Source organism: Poecilia reticulata, linkage group LG10, assembly GCF_000633615.1.
Source record: "Poecilia reticulata strain Guanapo linkage group LG10, Guppy_female_1.0+MT, whole genome shotgun sequence".
NCBI lineage: Eukaryota > Metazoa > Chordata > Actinopteri > Cyprinodontiformes > Poeciliidae > Poecilia > Poecilia reticulata.
This window is the reverse complement of record NC_024340.1, coordinates 7,867,968-7,893,482: the sequence shown is the minus strand read 5'-3', so window position 1 is coordinate 7,893,482 and position 25,515 is coordinate 7,867,968. Positions and strand designations below refer to the sequence as shown.

General features: G+C 38.9%; 1 protein-coding gene across 3 annotated transcripts in view; it reads right to left on the bottom strand.

The window, feature by feature from the left end:
• Positions 1–1,271: 1,271 nt before the first annotated feature.
• gabra2b (gamma-aminobutyric acid type A receptor subunit alpha2b) overlaps positions 1,272–25,515 on the bottom strand; it is a 32,361-nt gene continuing 8,117 nt past the window's right edge. For 2 of the 3 annotated variants that reach the window (XM_017307106.1, XM_008419817.2), the window contains exons 4-10: positions 23,148–23,215; positions 20,871–21,091; positions 18,345–18,427; positions 16,940–17,083; positions 7,404–7,556; positions 6,031–6,233; positions 1,272–4,930 (exon numbers count right to left, since the gene is read on the bottom strand). In XM_017307106.1, coding sequence (XP_017162595.1) covers positions 4,619–4,930; positions 6,031–6,233; positions 7,404–7,556; positions 16,940–17,083; positions 18,345–18,427; positions 20,871–21,091; positions 23,148–23,215 — 1,184 coding nt within the window. In that variant the 3' untranslated portion in view covers positions 1,272–4,618. The remainder of the gene's footprint in view (positions 4,931–6,030; positions 6,234–7,403; positions 7,557–16,939; positions 17,084–18,344; positions 18,428–20,870; positions 21,092–23,147; positions 23,216–25,515) is intronic. The other variant, XM_008419818.2, reaches the window with a different exon arrangement.

The following is a 25,515-nucleotide window of genomic DNA, read 5'->3' as shown; positions in this document are numbered from 1 at the left end:
ACAATATAAACAGCATCTTAAAAATAATGAGACAAAGGGAAACCAGGAAGTTAATAACTCTCAAAACTCTTATATTTTTAACATCAACATGTGGAAATCTCAGCCATTTCTGCTCGACCTACTCAGTGTAAAGCTGGTGATTTTATTTTATTGATTAATAATTGGATATGCATAATAACAGTTTTTTTTTTAACATAATTTGGACCAGGTGAATTGAAAACTATGCTGCTTGAGAACTACTGAGTAAAACTAATTTACAGAAAAATATTTTTTTATCTTAAATTCAAAATGTATACGTCTTTTTTGCAGTTTTGGCTTCATTAGTGTGTTGAAGCCACACTAATGTGTGGCAAATGGCTGTTTTTTTGGAGTTAATCACTAATCATTTACTAAATTAGTTGCTGATTATTTGAATAATCTATCCATCACGATTAATCGTTTCAGTCCTACTACGCTGTAAGGATTTAGCACAAAAATTCCATATAAAATAAATAAATAAAATTAGTTATTGTAGCGTGACAAAATGTTGAAAAGCTTAAGGGGAGTGAATCATTTAGCAATGAGTGTTTTAAAACTAATCAAAAAATATATTAAGAGTGGTCAAAATGAAAGTTTCCCCCAGAATGCTCTTTAAACGTTATCAAAAAGGCTCTTTTCGCTCGAATGCCGCGATTCGACGTTTCCTAAAACCCCTGCAAGGCCGTCAATTATGTGGATTTTTGAGGCGTGTCTGTAAGCATCCGCGCAGCGCTGTGCGACCGGCGAGATCCTTCCCATCCATCAGCAAAGATTTCTGTCAGGGTACAATCTCTGGGCAGACAAGCGGGGTCAGCCGTGGACAGAGGAGGAGGCACGGCTCGAGAAGGAGGTCAGGAAACGAGCCCCGCATCACAGCTCAGTGCCACCGGGGCTTTCTGGCTAAATAATAATGGTTGTTGGCAGCATGGCAGCGCTGGTTGGCAGGATCGACTCCTGCAGAGGAACAGAGGAGCTGCTATTCCAGAGAGACGACGGGAAAACGCCGCTACCAAAAGGAAAAAAATTAGGTTAGTTGAATAGTCAAAAAAGAATTTGTATTCACTTATTGTACTTTTTAGCATAATGATATTATTGAGCCAGAGATGTCGACTTGCTTTCTTTTTTATCAATAAAAAGCAATGACTTACAATATATCGGGAATCTAAGCTACAGTGGCCTTTTGCCTCTGTGTGGTTGTTGCAGTGTGAACGGCCAGAGTCAGCGAAAGCATCACAAAAATAGATGGCAAGAGCTGGAAGAACTTGTTTTATTAAAAACAACTGTGCACTAAATCAGTCCTCCATCTTCTGAACAATCATCTCTACCTGGAATGTTTGAAGTTTCTGCTTGGATGCCAGAGAAAAGGTCTTGAAATGTGACATTAATCTGCATGCAAAGTCTGTTCAAAATAAGTAAAAGCATAGGGTGAAATTAAATATGATAAGCTGTAAAGTAAAAACATAGCACTTTATGAGAATATATATGAGGCTGAACATGATTTTTTTATATGCAGGTATATAAGCACAATGACAGACAAAATTCATCAACAAAATGTTTTACATCATACATTTCTGTAATTCAGGGAGAATAAATTCATCCTTGAAAACTTAATGGACTTCATGACACAGACATGGATTTAACTTAATATTCAGATTTTGTTCTCATGCCAGATGTTTGTGAAGCAGAACAACTGGTAGCTCCTGTTCTGTTTTGATGCTAATGGAAATAAATTACATGACAGCCGGGTGTACCTTCTGATTTTCCTCTAAAGCTTGACAGTGTCCTTTCACTGCAGGCCACAAACACAAACGATTAGCTGGATGTGAAAGAAAAACAAAACAAGAGATATCCAACCTTTTTTTCTTTTCTTTTTTAACTGGAGATAAAATCGGGTCTATATGCTTGGATATTTGCGGTGTCTCTCTCAGATTTCGAAGGATTTAATGAGTTGTCTTTGGTGACGTTGAAATGTTTGGCGACGTTCCCTTGATTCTGATCGATATCCATTGAACGTCTCTCCCACCGCAACAAATCTCAACATTGCTTATGGAGAACACAACTGTTGCATTTCAAAAGTTAACATAAAAACAACACATACACCTCTTCTACATGTTTGTTCCTTCTGCATCCATTCTTTTCTACCTCCAGTTCCTCCTTTTGTCTTTTTCATGCAAATTGTTTTCCTTTGCTTAATGCAAAAGCAATCAGTCATTTGAAATCCACAAAAGCCTTTAGCCTTTTTTTTTTTTTTCTTTTTTCAGTGACTGACACCAAATTAAAAAACATATCACCATGACCTCTGTGTAAAAGTCACTAAGGTTTTAGCTGACCAGCAGGGGGCGACTCGTATAACTGTAAACAGACAAACATCCGCTCTCATCTTTTAAACCTTTTTTCCAGGGAGTTTTTCCATCTCACCATTTTAATGAAATTTGTATCATTTACACTAAAAAGAGACAGTAATGTAGGTGAATTTATGATTTTCATGATATTGTGTATAAATTGAGCATGAACAGCTTAAAAAAAAAAAAGTCAAGAGCAAATCCAGCAAAGAACATTAATACACAAAATCATTGAAACGTAAAATGACCCCAAACAAAAACAACAACAAAAAAAGAAAAGATAAACATTGAAACAAAGTGATTGCAGAGAAATAATGTACTCAGACATTTAAAACAGCAGCATAAAAGTGGAGTAAAATGCTGTTGTCTAATGTGGGATGGATCCTATCGACCGTACATCAACTCAGTTGCCATAGGAGACTCATATAAATATCAGTCACTATGGAGATTTCTTTAAGTTATTTTGGTTAGATCATGGGTCATTTTCTGTTAGTTTTTTTGTTGTTTTTTTTACCAGTCAACAGACTTCAACTGGGATAAATGCAATCATAGGCATGTGATATAAACTCTGGAGATAAAACAATAACAGCAAAACATATGAGAGATTTTATGATTGTTTAGCTCTATAATTCAACCTACCAAGAAAAATGAACTCCTCTGTTAGTTCATGTGTCACAACTACACAATCACCATTTTTTTTCTCTTTTCTACTTTTATCAGACACCGTTTTCTGCCCATGCAATAATCCTCTCATAACTGGAAGCATAAACATGCCACTTGGATTTATTTTGATTTTTATGTTGCAGAATGATCAAAATAAAGTGCAATGAACGACTGTTTGTGCCACTTTTTTTTAAGTGACTTCAATTTTTAGTGTATGGCAGCAAAAAATAATGAGTGGTTTTTTTTTGGCTCAGCCATAGAATTTGAAGTGCAAAACAGAAAATAAATCTCATCCGTTGTAATGGCAATGTAACAGGAGGGTTAAACAATAGCATATGATGATGTAATTATAAAGATAAATTGGCAGAAAGCACTCAAATCATGTATGACTTAATGCAATTGCATATTATCTAAAAACTTTGTTTTAAACTATTTCCGCATTTCTTTCAGTTCTGATTCCAGTCCGACCTCCAGCTGACAGACATTAACCACATCTCCCTACTGTCAACCATTTTATAGATTATTGGAGATTACTTTGAATTGTAGGTTGTCAAATCAGTTCCAAAATGTTCACCAGTCATGGTTGAAGTACAGCATGGTTGATACAAAGCATCTCATGGCACATGACACCATTTCATATTCAGAAAAGCTCAGAATCAGAAACATCAAAGTACAATATTATGAAATATGCTGAAAACAAGCAGGCTGGAAATGATTTGTTGAAATGGAAGAAGGGAGGGATGTGAAAGAAATGCATGTGGATAAAATGAAACCACGCGCTGACATAAAGCCATTCCCTGTAACATGATCACAGCTAAATGTTAACGTTGATGCTAATGCTAAACAGTCAGCCAAGACGGCATTTCCTGGTGTTCATACTTTCACTTCGAATTTCATACCAGAGTCCCCCTGATTTCGCTTGGTTTTTCTATGGAAGTACTGCACTGAAATCAAACCCGACACGTAAACGCTGGAAAAACACAGACATTGTTTCTGACACACGAGTGATTTCTTTTTTTAACCTTTTCTCTTTTTTTTTAGTTAAGATAGCTTCAATTGTCTTCTGTCCCAGACTATAATATAAAACAGGAACAGTATTATACAGATGTGAGTTATTTACTTAAAAAAATAATAATAATTATGTTGCTCAAATAATTATGAACGAAACCAAAAAAAGTTATTTTCAGTTCTTTCCAGTCAAAAAAACAAAACAATACTGTGATTTTACCTCTTATAGGTGAACACACTTAATATATTGGTAAATAAAATGCATGTGTGAATGTCCAGGGTCTTTTCTCCATTTGGTTTGTATGTACAGTGGCCACGTGAAGGTTTCTGTAGACATAACTTTTAAGGAAATATGCACTTGATTCAAAGTAACCACACGATGTATCACAATGAAAGCTTAAATATATAAATATACGTACACATTTACAAAAGCCGGGCTTCTTCAAAAGTGCTGCAGACGGTGTAGAAAACAGGCGGAGAAAGAGGATCACGCTGCAATCCGGGGCTGCAAAAAGTATGTGTACCGCAGTTGCTGGAGGTATTTGGTTCGTCTCTACCACGGGCCGGAACCCGCCCAAAGCCGGGTTCTAGTTGGACGGGACCATATCCTTTATAACCGGTTCTCTGTTTAGGTAGGTGGCCCAGTAGACGAGGTTGAAGCCGCCGAAGAGAACCGGGAACATAATCCGCGACAGCCTGTCAATCCTGCTGACGCTGTTGAACGTCTTCTTGGCTTCCGGGGCCTTGCCGTCCGCTTTGGCCTTGCCGGGATCCAAGGCGCCGCCTTTGGCGATGGTCGGGAGCGTGCCGGAGTCCTTGCTGACGTTCGGCGCGTAGTTGGCCACCGCTACGGCGTAGGCGTTGTTCTTCTTCATCACAGAAGCCCTCTCTTTCTTCTGCTGACAGACAAGAGGGGGATCAGATTCACGAAGCCTCGCTTTTCAATGCCCATCCACGGATTTTCAATGAGTGCAAACTGAGCGCCTCGGTAGTTGGGACGCATTTTATAAGGCCGAAAAGGAACGAGATCGGTCAACGGCGTGTTTTGTATGAACGCTCATTTTCATATTTTTCAAAAATGGCGAAGAAAAAAAGGGAGCTTGAGCAGCTATAGACTAAAACAACTTGGTACTGACCCCTAATCTTATACTTTTTCTACAAGAAGAGGAGAACTTTGGTTCCTCAACATGTCAAGCCCCTTGATATGCAGTTACAGCATTTATAGAGAAAAAAAAAAGTGTTACAAATTAATTTGATTTTTGCCATGTTATTTAAGTATTTCAGATGCTAAAACTAATTTAAATATATAGAAAAGATTTAAGATTTAATACAAAATGTAGGTTTTAAAGTTTCAGAGCTAACTACAAACATACATTAGTCAGAAACAACCAATCAGAGCCAGGAAAAGGGTGACAGCACTGTCAATTACACTGCTGCTCACACTCCCCCTTTCTCTCTGCTACGCTACAGCTTCTCCCTGAATGCTATGCTAGTTAGCATGACCATCACTGATGACAGCGGATAAGTAATGTTCCTTAACAATGAGTTGTTTCTCTGCACGAGTTGATTGACAACGCTAAGACAATCCTCCTACTGTTTTAATATGTAAAAAGCATTTTAATACAGCAGCTTTAATTACATGTAGCTGCTTTTTGTTTTTCCCATGTTACTTCCAATTGAAATTCAAATTTAGTTGATCAGAAACAGTTAAGTGTGACAAAAAGGAGGAAACAAAAGAAATTACTAAGGGGAAAAATGGAAAATGAACAGAACATACTTTAGACAGTCATATTGTCCTAATTCAATGAAGTGAAACCAATGTGCCAAATTGAATAAAAACAAAAAAACAAAACAAACCCGGAGAATTAAATGAGAAATTGCCATTATTCCCCTTCCTCTCCAGGAAATGCCTCTGGAGCCACAATCTGCCGCGGTGCAGCGCTAATGAATTCTCTTTGAAAATGGAGGCTGTCAGAACACATGGTTTCTTCTTCATTACCTTCTCACTTACGACACTCTTTCCATCCCAGGCCCAGCCGCGCTTTGTGAAGTAATTGACAGTGGCAAACTCGATCAGAGCGGAGAACACGAAGGCGTAGCAGACGGCGATGAACCAGTCCATGGCGGTGGCATAGGCCACCTTGGGCAGGGAGTTCCTCGCGCTGATGCTCAGAGTGGTCATGGTGAGGACCGTGGTCACGCCTGGAACAAGACAACAGATCCACCTGTGATCGTTTTTATGTCTCTCTGCAGGTTCTTTACAGCGTAAATGTTTGCCATCTTTAGACACGTTGTACTTTCTTGTTTAAATCCAGAAAGTTTCATGCGTGTGTCCAACGCTGGAGAGACGATTCTTTTACTTGCTATCCATAGCCGTGGCAGAACAAAATGTTAATAAAATGAAACATGGAGACGTCAGTATTACTAAGTTAGTGCAAAGGGAAAATGGCGCAGAAAACCCATTGGAGAATAACTCAAAACCATTCCTATTCTTCTATTTTCTCGCTCTCTGTGGACTACTCTACACAGAGACCTGTTGCCATAGCAACAGACTGACAACAGCTCCACTAGTGTATCAGGATTAAACATCAGAAGCCACACAAATATTTCCCACACAAAGAACAGAACATTCAGTCTGTCACAGAGTCATGTTTTCAAGCTTGATGTTTATTTTGCAATTATTAATAAGTGATAATCTGAACGCTGGGGGAGTGAATTAGAATTAGGGAGTGAACTGCTAAAGTAGAGCAGGAGACTCGGTGTGTGGGTTGGGTTGTTTTGATTTTCAACTGAACCAAAACACATTGAATTCTGCAGCACATCCACATGTTAAGATTGCCAAAGTCAAGCTAGCGTAACTGACCCACTTCCCTCTCCCTCAATATTTTTTTCAATTAAAACATTTTCTTTACTTCTACATTGTCGTACCTTGTTATGTAGTTGTTGTAGTGTTCACAATTGGTAGCAAAGCATTGCGTCTATCTTTATTTTACGTATCATGCCTACATTTAAGATTTAGTGCATTATGTTGGCGACTTGACACCTAAAACCTAATGGTAGTCATCGTCAGCGAACAGTTTTTTCCTCTCGAGCAGGGAGCTGGAGGGCGGGATCTTGTGTCCATGACAACATGCCACAACGTGTCTATAGACGGATGCTCTGACCCGTCTTATCCAACTAACATGAGCTCTCTGTTCAGTCCATTAGCAGCTGGTCTCTTATATCCCGTTTCCTTAATCTCTAATGGCTTTGAGATGGAATCATAATGCAATTGGTGTTAAATTACCTTCATCCAACTAGAGGTGAGAACATTCTAGTAAGGTCTGGAAGGTAGGGAAAAGAAACCAGTCAATGGAGACCCACTCTACGTACCAAACACAGTCCTAGCAGGCACAGATTCTCTGTTTAGCCAGAATGACACCTGGGAAAGGATGACTGTCATGATGCACGGCAGGTACGTCTGAATGACAAAGTAACCAATCTTCCTCTTTAGGTGGAAATGAGCCGTCATCACTGTGTATTCACCTGCAAATAAAAAAAAAGAAAAAGACAAGGACAATGTTAAATTAATACAAGTAAGAAAACGTCTTCACTGGTGTCTAAACCCTGCCAGAAATCCATCTGTTTGATACAGGTTTCCATAGTCCTTTTTGTCTGGTTTGGTTTAGTCAAGTCAACTTTATTTGTAAAGCAAATTTCAGTAACAAGGCAGTTCAAATTGCTTTACATCATAAAAACATCATATAGTCATTGATTATGAAACAAGCAATAAACATTGCATTTTATCAATCTTCAAAAATCACATCAACCATGTTGATCAATGTTCCACTAAACAGCTGTAAGCAGGTGGAGTTTAAGCCTTGGCTTAAAGGGACTCATGTGAGTAAATCTTTGACGCTATTGCGCCAATGTTAAAAAACACAATTTTACAATTGAGGCACTTTACGGAAGAACTATTAAGGATAAATTTAATGGAGGTTGAATCTGGTATAATTAAAATGTTTATTGCAGCAAATTAATCAAACTTTGGGGAAAAAATAATTTCAAAACTGTATACAAGGTTGGAAAATCTGAAAAAAAAGTAATACAACATACATAAAAGCAAGATGGGAAAATGAGGCTAATTGTGGGTTTTCACAGGAGAACTGGGAAGAGATATGTGGGGAACAGTGGAAAACATCTTGTTCCATTTCGGGGAGAGAGTTTGGCTGGAAGAATATTGTAAGATATTTCAGTACACCAGCACAAAGAAAATACCAAGATACAAAATGCTGGAGGCAGTGCGGAAAAGACAGAGCGGGTCACTTCCATGTATTTTGGGAGTGTGCCTTCATGGTAACCTATTGGCAGGACGTAAAGAATTGTATGGATAAAGTACTGGGGGTGAATATTCCACTTACATTTGAGGATCTGTACATGGGAAGAGGGATGGAAAGGCTTACRAGAGCAGGTGATGGTTATATGTATAGGATTATGTTGATAGCAAKCAAAAAAGCCATTACTAGGAAATGGCTGAAGGCAGAAGCTCCTAAAAGGGAAGACTGGGTTGACGTAATGCATAATATTTATATTATGGARAGGCTGACGTTTTCCATCAGATTAGAATCTGGAAAATTTAAGAATTATTGGAGAAATTGGCAGGGTTTTATTTCACCATGGAGGTCAGACTTTATTGATTAATAGTGTGGTTACAGGAGCCCTTATAGAGCTACAGACTGTAAATAGTTTGCTTACAGTTCATTTCCRWTGAGAAGAGAGTTAAAATTGTGATGACTTGGAAGAGAGGAGTGAGGAGAAAGAGGGAAAAGACAAACAAATATTGGAWGCTCTCTTTATTTGCTCTGTTTTGTCTTATGTTTTTTCTCTTTTCTTTTTTGTAAATCAACAAGTGAATGGATAGACTGGATATTATCTAGAATGGCAAAGTTATGACTAAGGCAGGTATAGATAGYATATGCATCTTCTCTTGAATAATATGTATGTAACACTTGGAAAAAGAAAAGTGTAAAGTTTGTATGTACACTTGTATGGAAAAATTGACAATAAAGAAAATAAAAAAAAAAAAAAAAAAAAAAAAAACAATTTTGCAGTTGCAATGTTTCAATTCAATAAGAAATGAAACTAAAATCACACATGAATAAGCATAAGCACACGTTATGCAACAAGTGTAACAATCATGGCAGCGACAGATGTAAACRGTTACACAAGATCATATTTATAATCCAGCCATGGAGCTAGTGCTCATCATCCATCAGCCAATCAGAGGAGATGTCTGTGTCTTACTCAGGAGTTGGAGTAACAAGCCCCGCCTGCTTGGGAGGGGCTACAAACACGGTTCTGGTGTTAAATTATAGTTAAGACAGGCATCAACGTCCCTTAAAYTCATGTAGATTTTTTATTTACAGTAATTTAATAAATTATAGCCTGTTCTGCTAATAAAGATTAGAAATAAAGACACCTGTGTCAGAGCTGCACTAACAGGCAGCTCTGACACAGAGCTGCCTGTTAGTGCAGGCAGCTCTGCACTAACAGGCAGCTCTAACAGGGTTTTCCAAATGGAATAGATCTCAAAGACCAGCCAAGATTAGCAATGAGAAGAAAAAGATGTGTTACCCATGGCAACAGAGCAGAGAAACATAGCTCATTTGTTGCGATTTGGAAATSAGGGCCTTGATACAGCCATCCGTTTGGCATAAAGGAAGTCCTTTTCAGCAATGTGAACGAGGGGGAAAGGAGGGTGCCAACTCCATGGACTAATCCTAGAACGTCTTCTTTACGTTCCCTCTTCTTTTTGGTATAAAAACGGTGGCGTCGCTTGTGTTTCTGCTGGAGCTAATTCTCTCTGTCACCTGCCACACACAGAAGCTCAGAAGCTCTCGGTACGCAACGGAGAGCTCTACATCTTGTGTAATTTCATTTGCATGCCAGTCCCCGTGCCTCGGCTGTGGATAGGGGGAGGTGTACGAGCTGCGCGCTGGAAGAGGCCGAGTTTCCTTCGCAGCAACCTACGATGCTTTCATCCGCAGGGGAGATAACGACTGGATCCCACAGAAAGTAGTCCCATCAGCATTCCCTCAGGCAAAGCACACATGGATCCCTGATCAGTCACCGACAGGGACTAATTTAGGAATCACAGGKGGGTTACATGGCACTGAAGATGCACACACCGATTTAATTTCTTACATATAATGCTACTGAATAAGCAAAAACAAAACCTTACGGTTTAAATAAAGTAGAAAAAAAATAATCATAGCAACATTTCTATGTTTTAAAGATGCCAGAACAACCAGAGGTTTCCTGGCTATATGGAGGACAGATTAGCATTGTGTTTCCCCTCCTCCACTTGTTGCTGTGCACTTMTTTCCCTCATCAGCAAAAGAGAAGTTCAGCCGTTTGGAAACATTTATGAAATTCTGAAAGTTATGGTCAACTAAATTAACTTTCAAGAGTGAAAAATGTTTTATCTTTTTTATTTTTTTTGAGAAATACCATTGTCTAACCACTTCACCCATGCAGTTCTTAACTTCATTAAATAATGCCTTCCTCCTCACTATTTGGTCACATGACTGGTGTTTTTTTTTGTAATTTAGTGTTCAATAAAGTTCAAAAATACAAAAAAATAAATAAATAAATTAGCTGAGCTGAGCTGTTTGATAACTACGGTCAATAAGATTTGTGGAAACTGGATCAGTTTCCACAAATCCAGTGATTAGGTTTTGGGTGAAATTAGTTTTTGCCAATTCTCCTAGGATAAAATTTATTTGATGAGGTGAAGTGTGACGAAAAGGGAAAATCCAGAAGAAATCTGTATGCGTGTCAGACAACATTGTCGTCAAGTTTGCAAAGCCAATTATTTATTTTAAAGTGCCCAGATTCAAAAAAATTATTTTAAGACCAAGCAGAAACAAGCGAGTTGTGCTGCAACGGCTTCGTCTTGCCTGGCTGGACGGTGCGGCTACAGATGCAGCAGGATGTCCGTCCCTGTCAGGTCTCAGAGCRGCTTCGTTAGCGTCCAATGACCTAGTTTGTTAGCACGCTGCACACCAACACTGACACAAGAGCGATGAATGATTAATGTGGAGCCAGCCAATCAGATGTGGAGAGGCCAGTTAGACGAGAGAAACAGCGACTGGCAGCATTCTGCCTTCCACTGACGCACCAAACGCCACTTAACCCAGATAGGAGCGTGGAGTGACGATGGCAAAGTGTTGCTCAGTGAAACTGCAGCAGGGATTCCCCTGATAATGGGATTCACTTACTGGAGGGGGGAAATACATACTGGTAATGGTTATCTAATAGATGTTGGTGGAGCTCTTGGTTCAGAGACATGGTGAAAATAAGTCCAGAATATTTCTACAGTAGAGACTGAAATGTTTGGACATAGCAGAGAGCGACATGTAAATTTATTACTGTCATTTTGTAAGTAAGTGTGTAAGTAAGTAAGTAAGTAAGTAAGTAAGTGTGTAAGTGTGTAAGTAAGTAAGTGTGTAAGTGTGTAAGGAAGGAAGGAAGGAAGGAAGGAAGGAAGGAAGGAAGGAAGGAAGGAGCAACTTTCTTTTCTCCATAACATCACAGGAAGTTATTAGTTTAAAAAATGGATTAAAATGTCTAAATGACAGTGGACTGCTTACTGCTGGAAGTTGAATGAAACTCATCTGAGTCTTAATGACCCAGAATAACGGAGTGTTGCTTCAGTATATCTACTCCCAGATAATGACATAAGAGTTTTTCAAGACTTTCACCCACATGATCCTGAAATATATAAAAGCTGCAGATTAAAATGTCCAAAAATGTACAGTGGAGCATGTAGGGAGAAATGAAGAGCTCACTGTTGGGTGTTCAGACATCTGACTCCACAGCCAGGCTCTGCAGGCCGCCCACTATTCCCTCAAGAGTTCAGCTTGGAGGCTGTGCGGTTTTGATCGATGTCTGCCGCCAGGGACCAACTCCTCAAAGTTTTTCATAACCATCAGATGTGAATCCGACTGCAAGTTCTTCAATCTCATCTGGTTGTCTTCAAAACACAATCCAGAATTTTTAAAGTCTGCGTTTTATTTAAGCACCTCATCTAATTCAAGAAATACGTGGCAGTAGCTTCTCTRAGTAGGAACAACAAAAGCATGGAAATGGAGGCTGTGAGGCATGTGTAAATATGACCAACTTTTTATCTTTTGTGGCATCACATTGWGCAACCTGGAAACCTGTTACATAAATATGTTCACTAGAACAAGTTCTGCCATCTGTGTATTTTATGTTCTGGTGATGCAGAAAGCAAGAGGACAGTTGTCAATTTTTAGTCACAAGGAGTGAAAAAGCTAAAATTTCATAAATTTGGAGGACAAAAGTGAAGTTTTGTTAGGAGTTTTGGGCCACAAAGTTCTGAATATTTTTTGAGAAAATTTCTCAACCAAATTTTTAGCAAAAATTTCTCAAGCAAAATTCTGACTACTAATAACTACTCTACAGAACTCCGCTTCAAAAAGTCCTTTTAAGCCTCTTCTAACCTGCCACATACGTCTTCTGACCAACCCTCAGTTAGAGTTAGGGCTGGGAAACAAACCCATAATAATACCAATCTATTATATCTGATATAATGTTCAATAATTTCACTAAATCCAGAACTGCACAGCATCCTGGGGAATGTAGGCGGAGGAAAGACTTTAGCCACTAATCTCTCATGGCTAGCGAAGCCAGGTTGTTGGCATCAGCTATGTCTCTCACTCTATGGTTACCTAGCAACAACCTAGCAATAACTTGCGGAGCAGCAGTTTCACGTTTTGACACCGAGCCTCACGACCGCTAAAAAAATAAAAAAACAACGGCGTGGAGTGAAAGGAGAACAACTTCTCCAGAGGAAATTGTGGCTAAAATAAGGTCATGTCACCAGTTTGGCAGTATTTCAGATAATTGTCGATATCGACTGATATGAAACGATTATATTGTGATAGTTTCTCAGCCACATCATCCAGCCTTCAGCTTGAGTGATGAATAGCTTCTGATATCTTTGTGTCTTCTGAAACTTTTCTGACCATCTTTGGAGTGCTGTGCTACAACTTTGTCATTAGCTTAAACATGTTTTTTTCCATGGCAACGTGCACCGTTACCATAGTAACACACCTTGAATCTGGTTCATCTGTCAGGTGAATTTTGTGACCCCTCAGGGCTYCACTCTCCAGTCGTCGCTCTTAACCCCGCCACCCACTCAGGTTTTTTGTTGTCACAAAGTAACGCGACGCGTCTGCTTTGACCCGGTTCTGTTAGCCGTTCACGTCGCCACAGCAGCGCGGGGCGTCCCGACCTCACACACAGCCGTCACGTCTACACTGCACTGATGCGGCGGCCTACTTAACACGTTTTGTGTTCCTTGCTGCCTCCACCTGCTCCAGCTCTGCTGCTGTTTATGCATTCTCCCCGGAGGGCGTTTATTTCTAAGTTAATAACCACTGAGAGGTTGTTTTGCGCGGTGCCCTGTATGATATCTATCACTGTGCTGCGTGTGACTCCATATTGCCACAGCGGAGGGCCTTGTCAAGAGATCCAGCTACAGTGCAGTCAATTGATATTAATGCTTTTTAARCAACAGGAGATGAATTAAAACTGTGGAGAACTCTCAAGACTTGTAAAGGTACATATATCTTACATTTTTTTGCACATTGTGTCATTATTATGACACCATGGGTTTTAATTAGACAAAGTTTATTATTGCATATTGTAAAGGAGATATAAAGGGATGCCTGGTTTGAAATAATTTTTACAAATAAGAATCTGAAAAGTGTGGCATAAATGTGTAAGACTCACATTGTCAGGGTAATTGTCAGGGTTAGGACTGAAGCGATTAATCGATTTTTGAAATAATTGTCAACTAATTTAGCAATCGATTAATTGTTAACTGGAGCATACAGACTCAAAAAGATGCCATTTTATGAAAGAACAATGTATTCAGAGCAGTAATTTAGTCAAAACTGGATAAAAAAAAAACTTTGCCTGTAAATATGTTCTACCCAAAACTCCTCAGGTGAAAGACAGACATCAMCTGGTTCAAAATCTGTAAATTAAATGCTATTAAGCACCTTTTCCTATCTAGTTATTAATCGTTTAATTGAGAAAATAATCAGCAAATCATCCAAACACTACATTGATGTTAAGTCAATGGAGCTGAGCATCTCACATGTTGACATTACAAGTGTTTCTTTTAGCTACACCTTTGCAATAAATGATCAGGTATTCACTAAAGGAATGCCAAGTTATTGCATTTTAGGCAAAAAGATGTTTATTACCTAAATTAAGAAGAGGAATTGAATAATTTCCATCTTTTAATGTATTTCTAATAAATGAAACATCTGCAGAATGCGGCAATTTTTTAAAATCTGTTTAATCGATAGAATAATCAATAGCTAAAATAATCGCTATCTGTCGCCTCAGACAGGTTATTCACTCATTAAATGATTTCTGAAAGTGACTGAATGCACAGGGGGCTAAATGTAGAGGAGTTCAAAAATCTTTTTTATCACATGTTTTTCCTTTCTTTTTTGCAGTTATGTGCCACTTCTGGTTGGTCCATCACTTGAAATTCCCACAAATAAAATTCGATTTGTAAATAAGATGTCTCATAACAGCTGTCCAGCACAGTGGCAAAGAGGTGACGGCTTTTTGTTCAGCACCTGGACACAAAGCGATTATTAGTTTGACGACAAACTCATATTTACACCAAAGTGAGACTCAATCAGATGTCAGATAATATCCAGCTGAAGCCCAGACTCCAGTTATGTTGAATTAAAATGTATTAATCATTGCAGACGAGTTGAAACTGAACCAGCGTGACGTTGCGTAATGTAAACTGTGTACAACCATGCGTGCCGTCGTCAAAGATAAAAATGGTGATTTCAGAGTGAGTGATGTTTCCGAGTGGCTGCTGCAGAAAACATCACAGCCTCTTCTTGTTTTTGCTGAAGAATCCCACTAACTCTACAGTAGCTAAATCTACAGTCAGGTTTTCTTCTTCATGGCTCACAAGCAGCATTTTATCTGATCTTCCAGTCTGTCTCAATGTGATATCTCTTTTATTTTTTTCCCCACACAGCAACATATAGATGCATGCTACCTCAAGCTCTGCCCCCATTTCTTGTCATCTGTGTTAGCATGCTTGCGTGAAATGTTGCTTCTATTTTTAGCCCTCATTATCAGTTTTTTTTCCTTTTCTTTTTTTTTTTTACGGTGTAGCCTATTTTCTGGAGCATTTATTTTCTTGGTTTTCCGTCTTTCCCAAAGCTGGAACTTGACGAGTGATTTGCTTAAATCATGTATTGTTCTCGTTTCATTCAGGCCCCAAGAAGCAAAGCAAGTGTTTCTATTCGACGCAGCCAGATGTCTCTTGGATTTGATGTAACCTAGCAGGTTGCATGCGAGATCTGAGGCGAAATAGAAAGCAATTACATTCTAGAAGGCGAGATAACTTTTACTGAATTTGAATGGAGTCGTAATTAACCCTAAATGAAATGTAAAGAAGGACAAAGCAGATTTAGCTTTTTGCATATTTTCATGGAGATATCTGAACTGATCTTTAATYCAGGCATTCCTGTTCAATTAAATGAGGTTAAAACAAAGCCATTCTGCACAAACCAAACCAGCAGTCCTGATATTTAATAATAAATCAGGTGCAAAAGGAAAAAAAAACAAAGTGAGCATGAAAAAGCTAAAAAAACTAGCAAATTCACAGCCATCTCCTGCAACACGTAGGAGGTTGAGGAGCTCAGCATCCCGTCGAAGAAGAAAAACTGTTTGGTTTTCACACACTGCGACAAAACTCAGAAAAAGATTTGAAAGTGTCGAGCCCAAAAAATTAAAAGCTGAAGGCATCACTGCAACTCTTAGATCAGACCTGACGTGTTGCTGCAGAAATAATGACTAAAGATCCTACTTTGCCCGTATGCTCAGCAGGTGTAGCCCTTACAAATATTGGCATTTATCCCAAGCTGAAGGATACACGTGTCAAACTCAAGGCCCGGGGGCCAAATCTGGCGTGCCATAAGTTTTTATGCGGCCCTCTGGACTCTGCAATCTTTACAATCCAAAAAGCCAATTTTGCCCTCAGTCTGGTGAAGTAAAACTTGTTTAGAACCACAAATGGTAAGAGGCCATTTGGAAAAAGTTTTGACAGAATTTTGTTGTCATTTTCAAAGGACCAATGTTTGATTTTTTTTTTTATATATATATTGTTGGCTCTAGTGGCCTTTATTTGAAAGTAGTTTGACAGGAAAGAGGAAGAAGACATGCGACAAATGTCACCAGGCTGGGAATCAAACCTGCAACCACCGCCACGAGGACCAAGGCCTCAATACGCARGTTGTGCTTTGCCCCTGCACCACCACAGGACCTCAGTGTTTGATTTTTATGTCTTAAAATAAATAAAAACCTGAAACTTTGCAAAAAAATTTAAAAAAGGACATATACATTTTCTTCTGTGTGATGTYGACATTTGTAAAAAACAAAAAACAAAAAAAAAAAACCACAGTTTAAAATCTAAAGACCGAAAATACATCTAATAAACGTTTTTCAACAACAAAAGAGGAACAACCTGCATTGCGATCACAATTAAATTTTAAACATTAGTTGGCTCCGTTTTAAATATTTTATCTATTAAATCACATCAGTTTTTATCTGTGTTCTGCCAAATTACATGAATGTGAAAAGATATTCAATATTATTTAACTTTAAGAATTACTCCTCAAATGCAAAACCAGCTATTGATTCTTATTTTAAYAGCTTGTTGCTGGGTAGTTTTATCAATACATTATGCCTCAACCGGCTTTGGACAGTCATGATCTTGATGTGGCCCAAAATGAGAATAAGCCGGGTGCCCCTGCTGTGATGAGTTTGCTTCTGGACGTCTGCTGGACGTCGGCTCTTACCTGTGCTCGATTTGATGCGTTCCTGTCCAACAGTCTGACCAAGCAGGTCGTACTGGTTCAGGCGGGAGCTCTCCTCTTCCACCACCACYGAGTCGGAAGCATTTCGGGTCCAGGCGTAAGTCACCTCTGAGGTTGTGTAGGCGTCTGAAAATAAGAAKGGAGGAGGATAAACCCAAAGAGGAATAATGCTGGGGCGGTTACAGATATCAATTACTTTTCTTTTTTCAGTGACCCAAATGAAGTATCCCCRCTACTGTGTATTTAAAGGGGCAGTATGATGTAAAATYGACTATTTTGAGCTTTACATCATGTTATAATGTTGTCCCCTCATCTAAAACATACCTGTAGTGTTGCTTTAATTCTGTCATGCATGTTTGAGAAATCTTTTGATCACCATGGCAACCATTTAGCTGGGCAAAACTCTTCATGGGACCTAGCCCCGCCTTCGAGGATGAAGCTCCTCCTCACAGCTGCAGTTTTCAATCTTCCGCGACTCCCCTCATTCAGCTCCTTCAGACTAGCCAGCAGCAACTAGCAAACACCTGGTGGAACTGTGTGTCTGCTGAGCTCATTATAGGAGCTACTTCTCAGTGAAACGCTGGTAATAACGTTAAAGGGTTAACAATAGAGGTGTGATGACTTCGTGAAGGGGGAGGTTCAGAAAAAACCAGAGTTTCTTAAAGAGACAGAGGCCCAATTTTAAGGCGTTATTTCCAAAGCCAGATTTCTGTTAAGTCAAATTGAATATATATAGAATGTTACTGAAGGTAACAAAGTTACTTTTTTGAGCTATAAAATGGCACTATGTGCCTGGAAAACATAATACTGCCCGTTTGAAGCATAATCTTTTAATCAAAACCCTGTTGACGTTTCCTGTTCTTGTTCGACTGCGTTAAGAAAACGCGATAAAACACTTTTTACTGTAAGTCATCACATGAATGCTAATCATGCATTTCRTTTACTCGAGACGTCAAGGCACTTCAGACATGACCTACTGAGTTCTGATGTCTGATAATGGTTAATTATTAATCTCCTCATTTCCTGTAACCAGCTTCACARCTTAAAGCAAAAATTAAAATAAAAAAATAAAAAAATCAGTCATCCAAATGTAAAGAAGCCATAGCACCTAATGAAAGACCTCAGCTCTCCAAAGAAAAATATTTGGATGATTTTAGAGGGGGAAAAAAAAACAACTGCATTTTCCCTTTCGATTTCCATTATGTTTAAACTTTTAACTCTGGTGCACTGTTATTTGTAGGGTCACTGCCAGCAGAGCCATGCATTTGAGCTTCACTTGGTACTCAGGCTGCTCTTGAACCGAAGAACCAGTGAGGTGCATGGCAGACAAAAGGATTGCATTTTAGTTGCAGTTGCCTCAGGCTCTATCATCATGAGAGTTACTCACAGCTGCCAAATTTTAGAGGACAGGAGTGAAAGTCCATGGGGAAATCCTCCAGATGCATTGGGCACTCGGCATGCACTGTTAACCTGCATCCAATTCACAGAACGTTAACGAGAATTTGCAAATRCATGAAAAGTAAACAGCACAGGTTATAAACAAACAAATAATGAAAAAAAAAAGAAATTAAACTAAAAAAGCTGCATGCACCATTCAAGACACTAAACATCTCCAATGCCTTGAATTGGAAAGAATTAGTCTGTGTTTTAACCAGCAGTAAACAGGAGGCTGCAGAGAGGCTAAACTCTCTGCCGTCTGTAGCCTMTGGCACAACACATGACGATACGTAGCTAAAACAGAATATTTTTATTCACTGTGACTCACTGTCTGACTAAACATGTCCCGTTTTAGGTCAGCTAGAATTATTTAAGAATTGTTTTATTGCTTCAACTAACTAGCTAGTTAGCTAGCTAACAAAACTAGATTAGTCTCAAACTTGAACTAATTGCTTAAGGCTTCACGGTGTCCTTAACTTTGCTTTCTAAGGTCTCATGACTGTTGAACCTTTGCTTTTTGCTATTTTGTTTTTATTTTTTTGCGTGTCTTTAGAGTCTATGTGGAATAGGTTTCTCTTCTTTGCCACTCTGAGGATTTCTGCAGCTACGAAAGATAAAGAGCAGTCAGTTCTCACAGTTTGTCAGGAAGCTAGTTCTCACAGTCTATCTTGTAAATAGTTTTGCACTTCTGTCCTTGAGTATAAAAGACATTTCCTAAGTTTGTAGGTCGGAGTTTACTCTCCGTCTTTGCTCTCATCTTGTACAAGATACTTTAATAAACCTGACTTGTGTCATTTTCCCATAATGCCTGGCTCTCATGGCTAGATTTAAAAATTGTTGGTTGATTTTCAAAACCTGAGAGGCCCCACATATGACAGTAAAAAAAAACATCACAGTTATAACAGGTTTGGTCCTACAATGTGTGGTGTCGAGCTACACAGTGTAAATACAGCACACCACACACACAGAGAGATGTCCAATTACCGTGAATCATCATGATAACTGGATCGTCCTTAAGATGATTGGAAGGGAAAAAATGGGTCAAAAGTTTTACCGTGTGAACCAGGCATTAGCAGTGRATAATTTTACTTTTCCTCCACAGAACAAAGAGTAAAAAGACATTTGTGATTTGTAAGCAGGGTTGGCTTTCCAAGCAAAAATGTTTGGTTATTTTCCACCAAACCAGAGCTAAACCTGTTCYAATGCTTTGTTAGGAACCGATCTGCCACTCTCGGGTAACTTGTAACTTGGCTGGATACACCAAGTTACAGTTTTGATTTTCTTTTCTTGAACAAATACGAACGGGAAGAGACTTTGGACTGCCAGAGCTGAGAATTGGTAAGAGATTTGGTTGATATTGTTGCTTTATTGAGCCTGACAAACAAACCTGTTTTCTGTGTATTTAGTGAAGGCCAACAACCAGTCAAAATGTTCAAAACAAATTAAGGCCTGCACACGCAGCACAAGAACAGAGAAATTAGTCATTTTGCCTGAGGTGGAGAGAGCAAAAACAGAGTTATTTAAGAATAAGACATTTTATACTTCGGAAGAGCTGGTGCTGAACTTTGGGAATGTTTTTGTACATTTATCTTCCAATATRCCATTTGTCATTGTAGTGACCACTAGAATGATGGTTCTCACACACCAGGATAAAATTCTACCCAGAATATGGATCAAGAGCAAGCTGCAGGAACAAAACAATATCATTTTCTTTGAGACAATACATTTCTCCATTCTCTGTAGAGACTGGGGATAAACTGTGATTTCAGTCTTCCTAATTTAAAACCATTTAAAAAACCTTGTTCATGTTCAACACTATTCGTAATTTCTGAAACTATATTTACCTTGCTTAAGTTATTAAAAAACAATTACTTCATTAAAGCATCTTTAAATTCACCTAATATTCTTAGAACGATCTTAAAAAGTTTTTTATTTATGTAACTGATTCTGCAGCTTCTGCAGAATGAAGGTTGAATAAAGACTATGATAATAACAACTCATTGTATTTGTTCTTTCTTCTCTTGGCTAAAATATTGCATGTTTTGAAGTGAATGCAAGTCACTTCTAGAGCCGCGTTGACCTTTTATCGCYATTTAAAGATTATTTCATCTGATATTGTGATTAAATTCTTGGATTTTATGAGTATTGATCTGGCTGGTATTGTGCAGATGTTTTTCACAAGCAATCGGTTTTAGTTCAGTGAAACGTTTCTAAAGTTCAGCTATATTACGACAATGATTTGGAGGGACGCAGAGATAAATAGTGGGGTTTAAACCCAACAATTATTAAAAGAGACATTTTTAGTGATGTAATAACGTAACGATGCGGTGCAGAAATCCCAACATTTTATTTTGCTGTGTTTTTATAGTTCAGAACCAGAATCAGTCCTGGTTTAGCACAGGAATCTTTCAAAAAAAAAAAAAAAAGCCTAAAAGTGGTGTTTGACGTTTTGTTTGCACATGAAGATTGTTTTTACCTCATGGTGTAGAGCAGAGTCCCGTCGTCTTTGATCCGTAACAGTTTATTGGGCATGGTCATGTTGTGCGCCACAGACTTTTTCCCGTTGTGAAAGAAGGTGTCAGGAGTCCAGATCTTACTCGCCATCAGGTTGTTYAAGGGCAAAATGTTCATCGGCCCGTGAAACGTCAACCTCTCGTCCCTCCAGCTTTGCCGGAAGAAAACGTCTATAGTGTACTCCTGAGGAAGGGGTATAGCAAATTGGTGAAAAAGTGATATTCCTGGTTTTTTTYCCCCCTTTCTATTCCTGTGTGAAAACAAAAAACCCTTCCCTGCTAAATATAGCTGAGGAAAACAGTGCACAAGTCCGCTCATGATTTATGGATGTCTACAAGCAGCATCTTCACAACTGACTTCATCTGCCACTTTGAAACCTTTTCCTGCTTGACAAAAGATCCATTAAGGTGTGGCCTGCGCTCTCCGTCTTATTCCCTGGGTTGGTGTTTTCCCGGCCAGAGCAAAGCCCCTGACCTAAAACCCAGAGCTGTCAGAAGGAACCGCACACGCAAGAGAGGATTTAGGGCAGAAAGCACAGCACAGCACCGTGAAATGCGAGTATGTGTGAGATTCACAACCAAGAGTGGGAGTGAGAGATACAGAGTTGTTTTTATCTCTTTTCCTTTTCACGTCACAATCAAAAAGCCTCTAATATTTAGATTTCCGAATGGTGAAACTGTGACTGAACCCTCATGTAGCTCAGCAGCTCCCAGGAGGATTAGCTGCCATTTACGTCTTTGGTCATCTTAGGAAGGGGCAGATTTAGGAGAACAAGGAGTGAGTTGTATGAATCTATGAAGCAGTATGCATGTCTGAAATGTATTGATTGAGTCTACTGTGGTGGTGGTGGTGGTGGAAGGATGATGATTTGGGCTTGTTTTGTCTTCTGCTGTCAGCTACTGAGYAGAACATGAACTCCTCTTTATGCAAAGTGATTCTTGTGACAAATGTGAGACCATCTGCCATGTGACCATCTGTGAGACTCAGACGATGACTCCTCTGAGTTACTGCAGCTAAAGGTGCATCTAAAAGCTACAGTTTCATCACTGCGATCAGTTCTTTTACATTTAGGCTCACTTTGTGCTCATCAGTCAACAACATGGCTTATCTTAGATTCAAATCACATAATTTTTTTTCCAACCACTTCCATTTCTGGTTGGAACATACTCACAATTAAAAGGTTTTATTTACCGTAAATGCAAAAAGGATGTATGTTTTTTTCTAGAATTTTATCTCTGAGTGTTTTGGTCTTTCAGCAAATGGTCATTTTTGAGTCTGTATGCTCCAATTAACAATTAATCAGTTACAAAATTAGTTGACGATTACTTCAATAATCGATTCATCATGATTAATCTGACTAATAGTTCAGCCCTAATTACTAATCAAAGCTTCCAGACACTTGATGTATAGCAACTGACTGTTATGCCCAATAGGTTTTTTTCTGATACCAATGAGTGTGAAGGCCCCTGTGGTCTAATTAAAACCTACCTGGAGATGAATTTTTATTCATTAGGGCTTTAGTTGAGCTGCGCAGTGAAATCTTCCTCCAGTGAAATGAAATTATTGAATGTTTTCCTATCAGATGTTTGCCCGTCTGTCCATCTGTTCATGTGCAATATATTTTGAAAAATAGACATCAGGGGTGCAATTAGGCAGACTGAGCACTCCACTTAGAMAATTAGTCACAGTACATCACATGTGGGTGGTGATTTTTAGAACTGGGATCTTCGCCCATGCAGCAACAAATCTTTCACACAGTTTGCAGATTTAATACGCATTTCATTCCATGCAGGAGATGTTTTGTTTTAGGCCGGGAAATSTATGGTGTAAGAAGAAGAAGAAAAAAAGTTTCATCACACATCCAGTTTCTCTGATTGCTAAATCGACTGATCAATCACSTGGAAAATGGGAGCAGATAAACAGAAACGGGGCTGAAGCAAAGGTGGCCATGTGTTTCAGAATAACAAGCAGGAGGGCGCAGGATAAAGAAAGCAGTGACTTGAATACCAACAAGATGCTCAATAATGTATGAGATGAAAATTTAGAGATGAATAGACATCGTGCCGTAGTGTGGCTTCTGTATCATCTGTGAGTGTGTGGTGTGTGTGTGTTCAGAAAAAAATCAGAGTGATGTAACAGCAAGTGGATAAAAAGGGCCTACATGACTAAAATAAAGCAAACAGAAGMACTCTGCTCCTCCAACATCAGCTGAAGTATCACAGTGAGTATCTGCACTCACCATGTCGGTGTCTGAGACSGGTCCAAAGCTGGTGACGAAGATGTTGGTCTTCACCTCGGTTACCCTGTCTGGATCAGAGGAAAAAGCCCGGTGTMATCTCCCACAGCGTCTCTCCTGCCTCACAGACCATTAATATACAAAACAGGAGACGGGTTTGTCACTGAAGAGCCCGTCTGGGCCCCTTTCACTAGATAATCTCAGGCTGAAATACCCGGTAAATTATTATTTTCTAAAAAACCTTTGTGTGCGACTCCCACAATGTGTAAAACTGAGGTGCAGAAAAACAATTTTAGAAAGAGAAACTTGTTTATATGCAGAAAGTAGAAACTTTTAGTTGGTTTTCCCTAAAAAAGAAAAGAAAAAGCCAAGAACTTTTAAGATTTRGAAGCACTGTACTTCCCAAAAACAGTGAATGTTCCATGTTTCCATTTCAATGTAAATAGGGTTTTAACTCAAAATATATGTAAATKACTTAATTACAACTAATTATATTAAACTATTGRTTCASAAAGTGCAATTAAGACACTCTAAATACAATGTAAAATTAATAATAAAGCTTGACGTCACTCAGAGCACAAAGCATAGAATTAGAGTTGAGTATATCTGCCATTATGGATCTAGAATTTTTTTTCTATAACTGAGCCGATACAGATATTAATATCGGATCGGTGTTATTGGTGAGCGTTGCGATCATTAACATGATCATTTTCACCCTAACATCCAAAATGCAACTGCAGGCTATAAGGGCAATCAATATTCATTCTTTACATCTTCTATTTCCAGACAATAATAAGTGAGAAAACTACCAAAATCAGAATAACTTTCCCCAAAAGTACATTTACAAAATACGCTCTGAGCAGAGTCTGTGGCTGAGGATTCACGATGTGAACCTGCAGAGCTCAAACAGCCTCACAGAGGTGAGGTCAGACAGACGGACTCCGTGTAGGGAATTGGAAAAACGCGCCGAGTTAAAGTCTTAACCCTGCAGGGCGGCCTGAGGTTGTGATGAGCGCGCCGCCAAGAATCAATAAAGTGAGAAACTTGGAAAAACTACAAGGAGATTAGAAGAAGCATCTTGGTGTGTTTAGCTCTTGTTTTGAAGACGGTGGAAAACTAATGTGAACGGTCGAAGCATGAAATCAGAGTGAGGCTTCATGTCTCATCCGAAGGTAGGAAATTATAGGACTGGAGTGGAACCACTCTGGACCTAAAGGAGGTGGAAACAATGCCCCATTAGTAAGGACAGTGSTGCTGTGCAGTCTTTATTTCAAACTAATTAGCAAAACTCAGTAAAATTATTCCAGCAAAAACAGTCTGGTTTTGCCTCTTAACCATTTAAAAAAAGATTGCTGCTGCTCTAACCATCTGGTCTACTGGTCAATCTGAAGATTTACTTCTCACAGGAAACAAGCCATAAAATCAATTAGAATTACATTACTTTACTTTTTTAAGAATTTCATTGAAATGACACTCATTGTGAATTAATACAGCAAAAGAATACTGGTGTTATTTTGCCATCTTTTTAGTTCATTAAAGCTGTARTGTTATTGCGGTSTGGGAGTTTCTCCTCTGAAGCGTTTTATAGCACKGTGATCGGTGACTGGCCAACATTATGCAGAACAAGAAACAACTACTAGCCTGTAGCCTCAATCTTTACAARCAAAATAAAATTTWAAAAAMGTCAACTCAACATGTGCTCACGGCCAATCAGCTGCATAAGCAACAATTAAAAATAACAAAATTACTCATTAATGCAATTTTTGATTGAAAGGGTAGAGTATGTTAGATGTCGATAATTCACTCTCCCGACAGGCTTTTTAGTTATTTGTTCCAAAAAAAAATGCAATTAGCAACAGCAATTAATAATTAAGCCTAAGGGTTCAGATTTTACAGCAGAGGATTCTGGGTAAATTGGAATCACAGCCTTGAAATACAAGCAAAAGCCCAAAACAAAAACAAACATAATAATAACAATAAGTCATCAAAAACACAAATCCACCACCAAATGGCAGCTCAGGTGAAACAGCAATGCACAAGGGGAACATAACCGAAAATAAGCGTGTCTCCTGAGGCAAAAAACGTGTTTACTGTTTGAAAATATCAAGAGTGCATTTAATGCCTGAGGACTCCAGGATCTGTGAGGATAAGGACAATACCTAAAGTTCATTTATTCAGCCACAACAGTCCCAGACATGTGCTTTTCATGCAGTCTGAATCATTTGGTGCAGATGGGTCCACTGAACCGCGTTTAATTGGTAAGACACAACCTGCATGTGTTAGGGACTGCACATTCCTCTGTGCAACTATCCAAATGTCAGCTTCAACTCCTGCCAGTTTGGACACAGAGGAAGGAGAGCGTCCGCAAAAA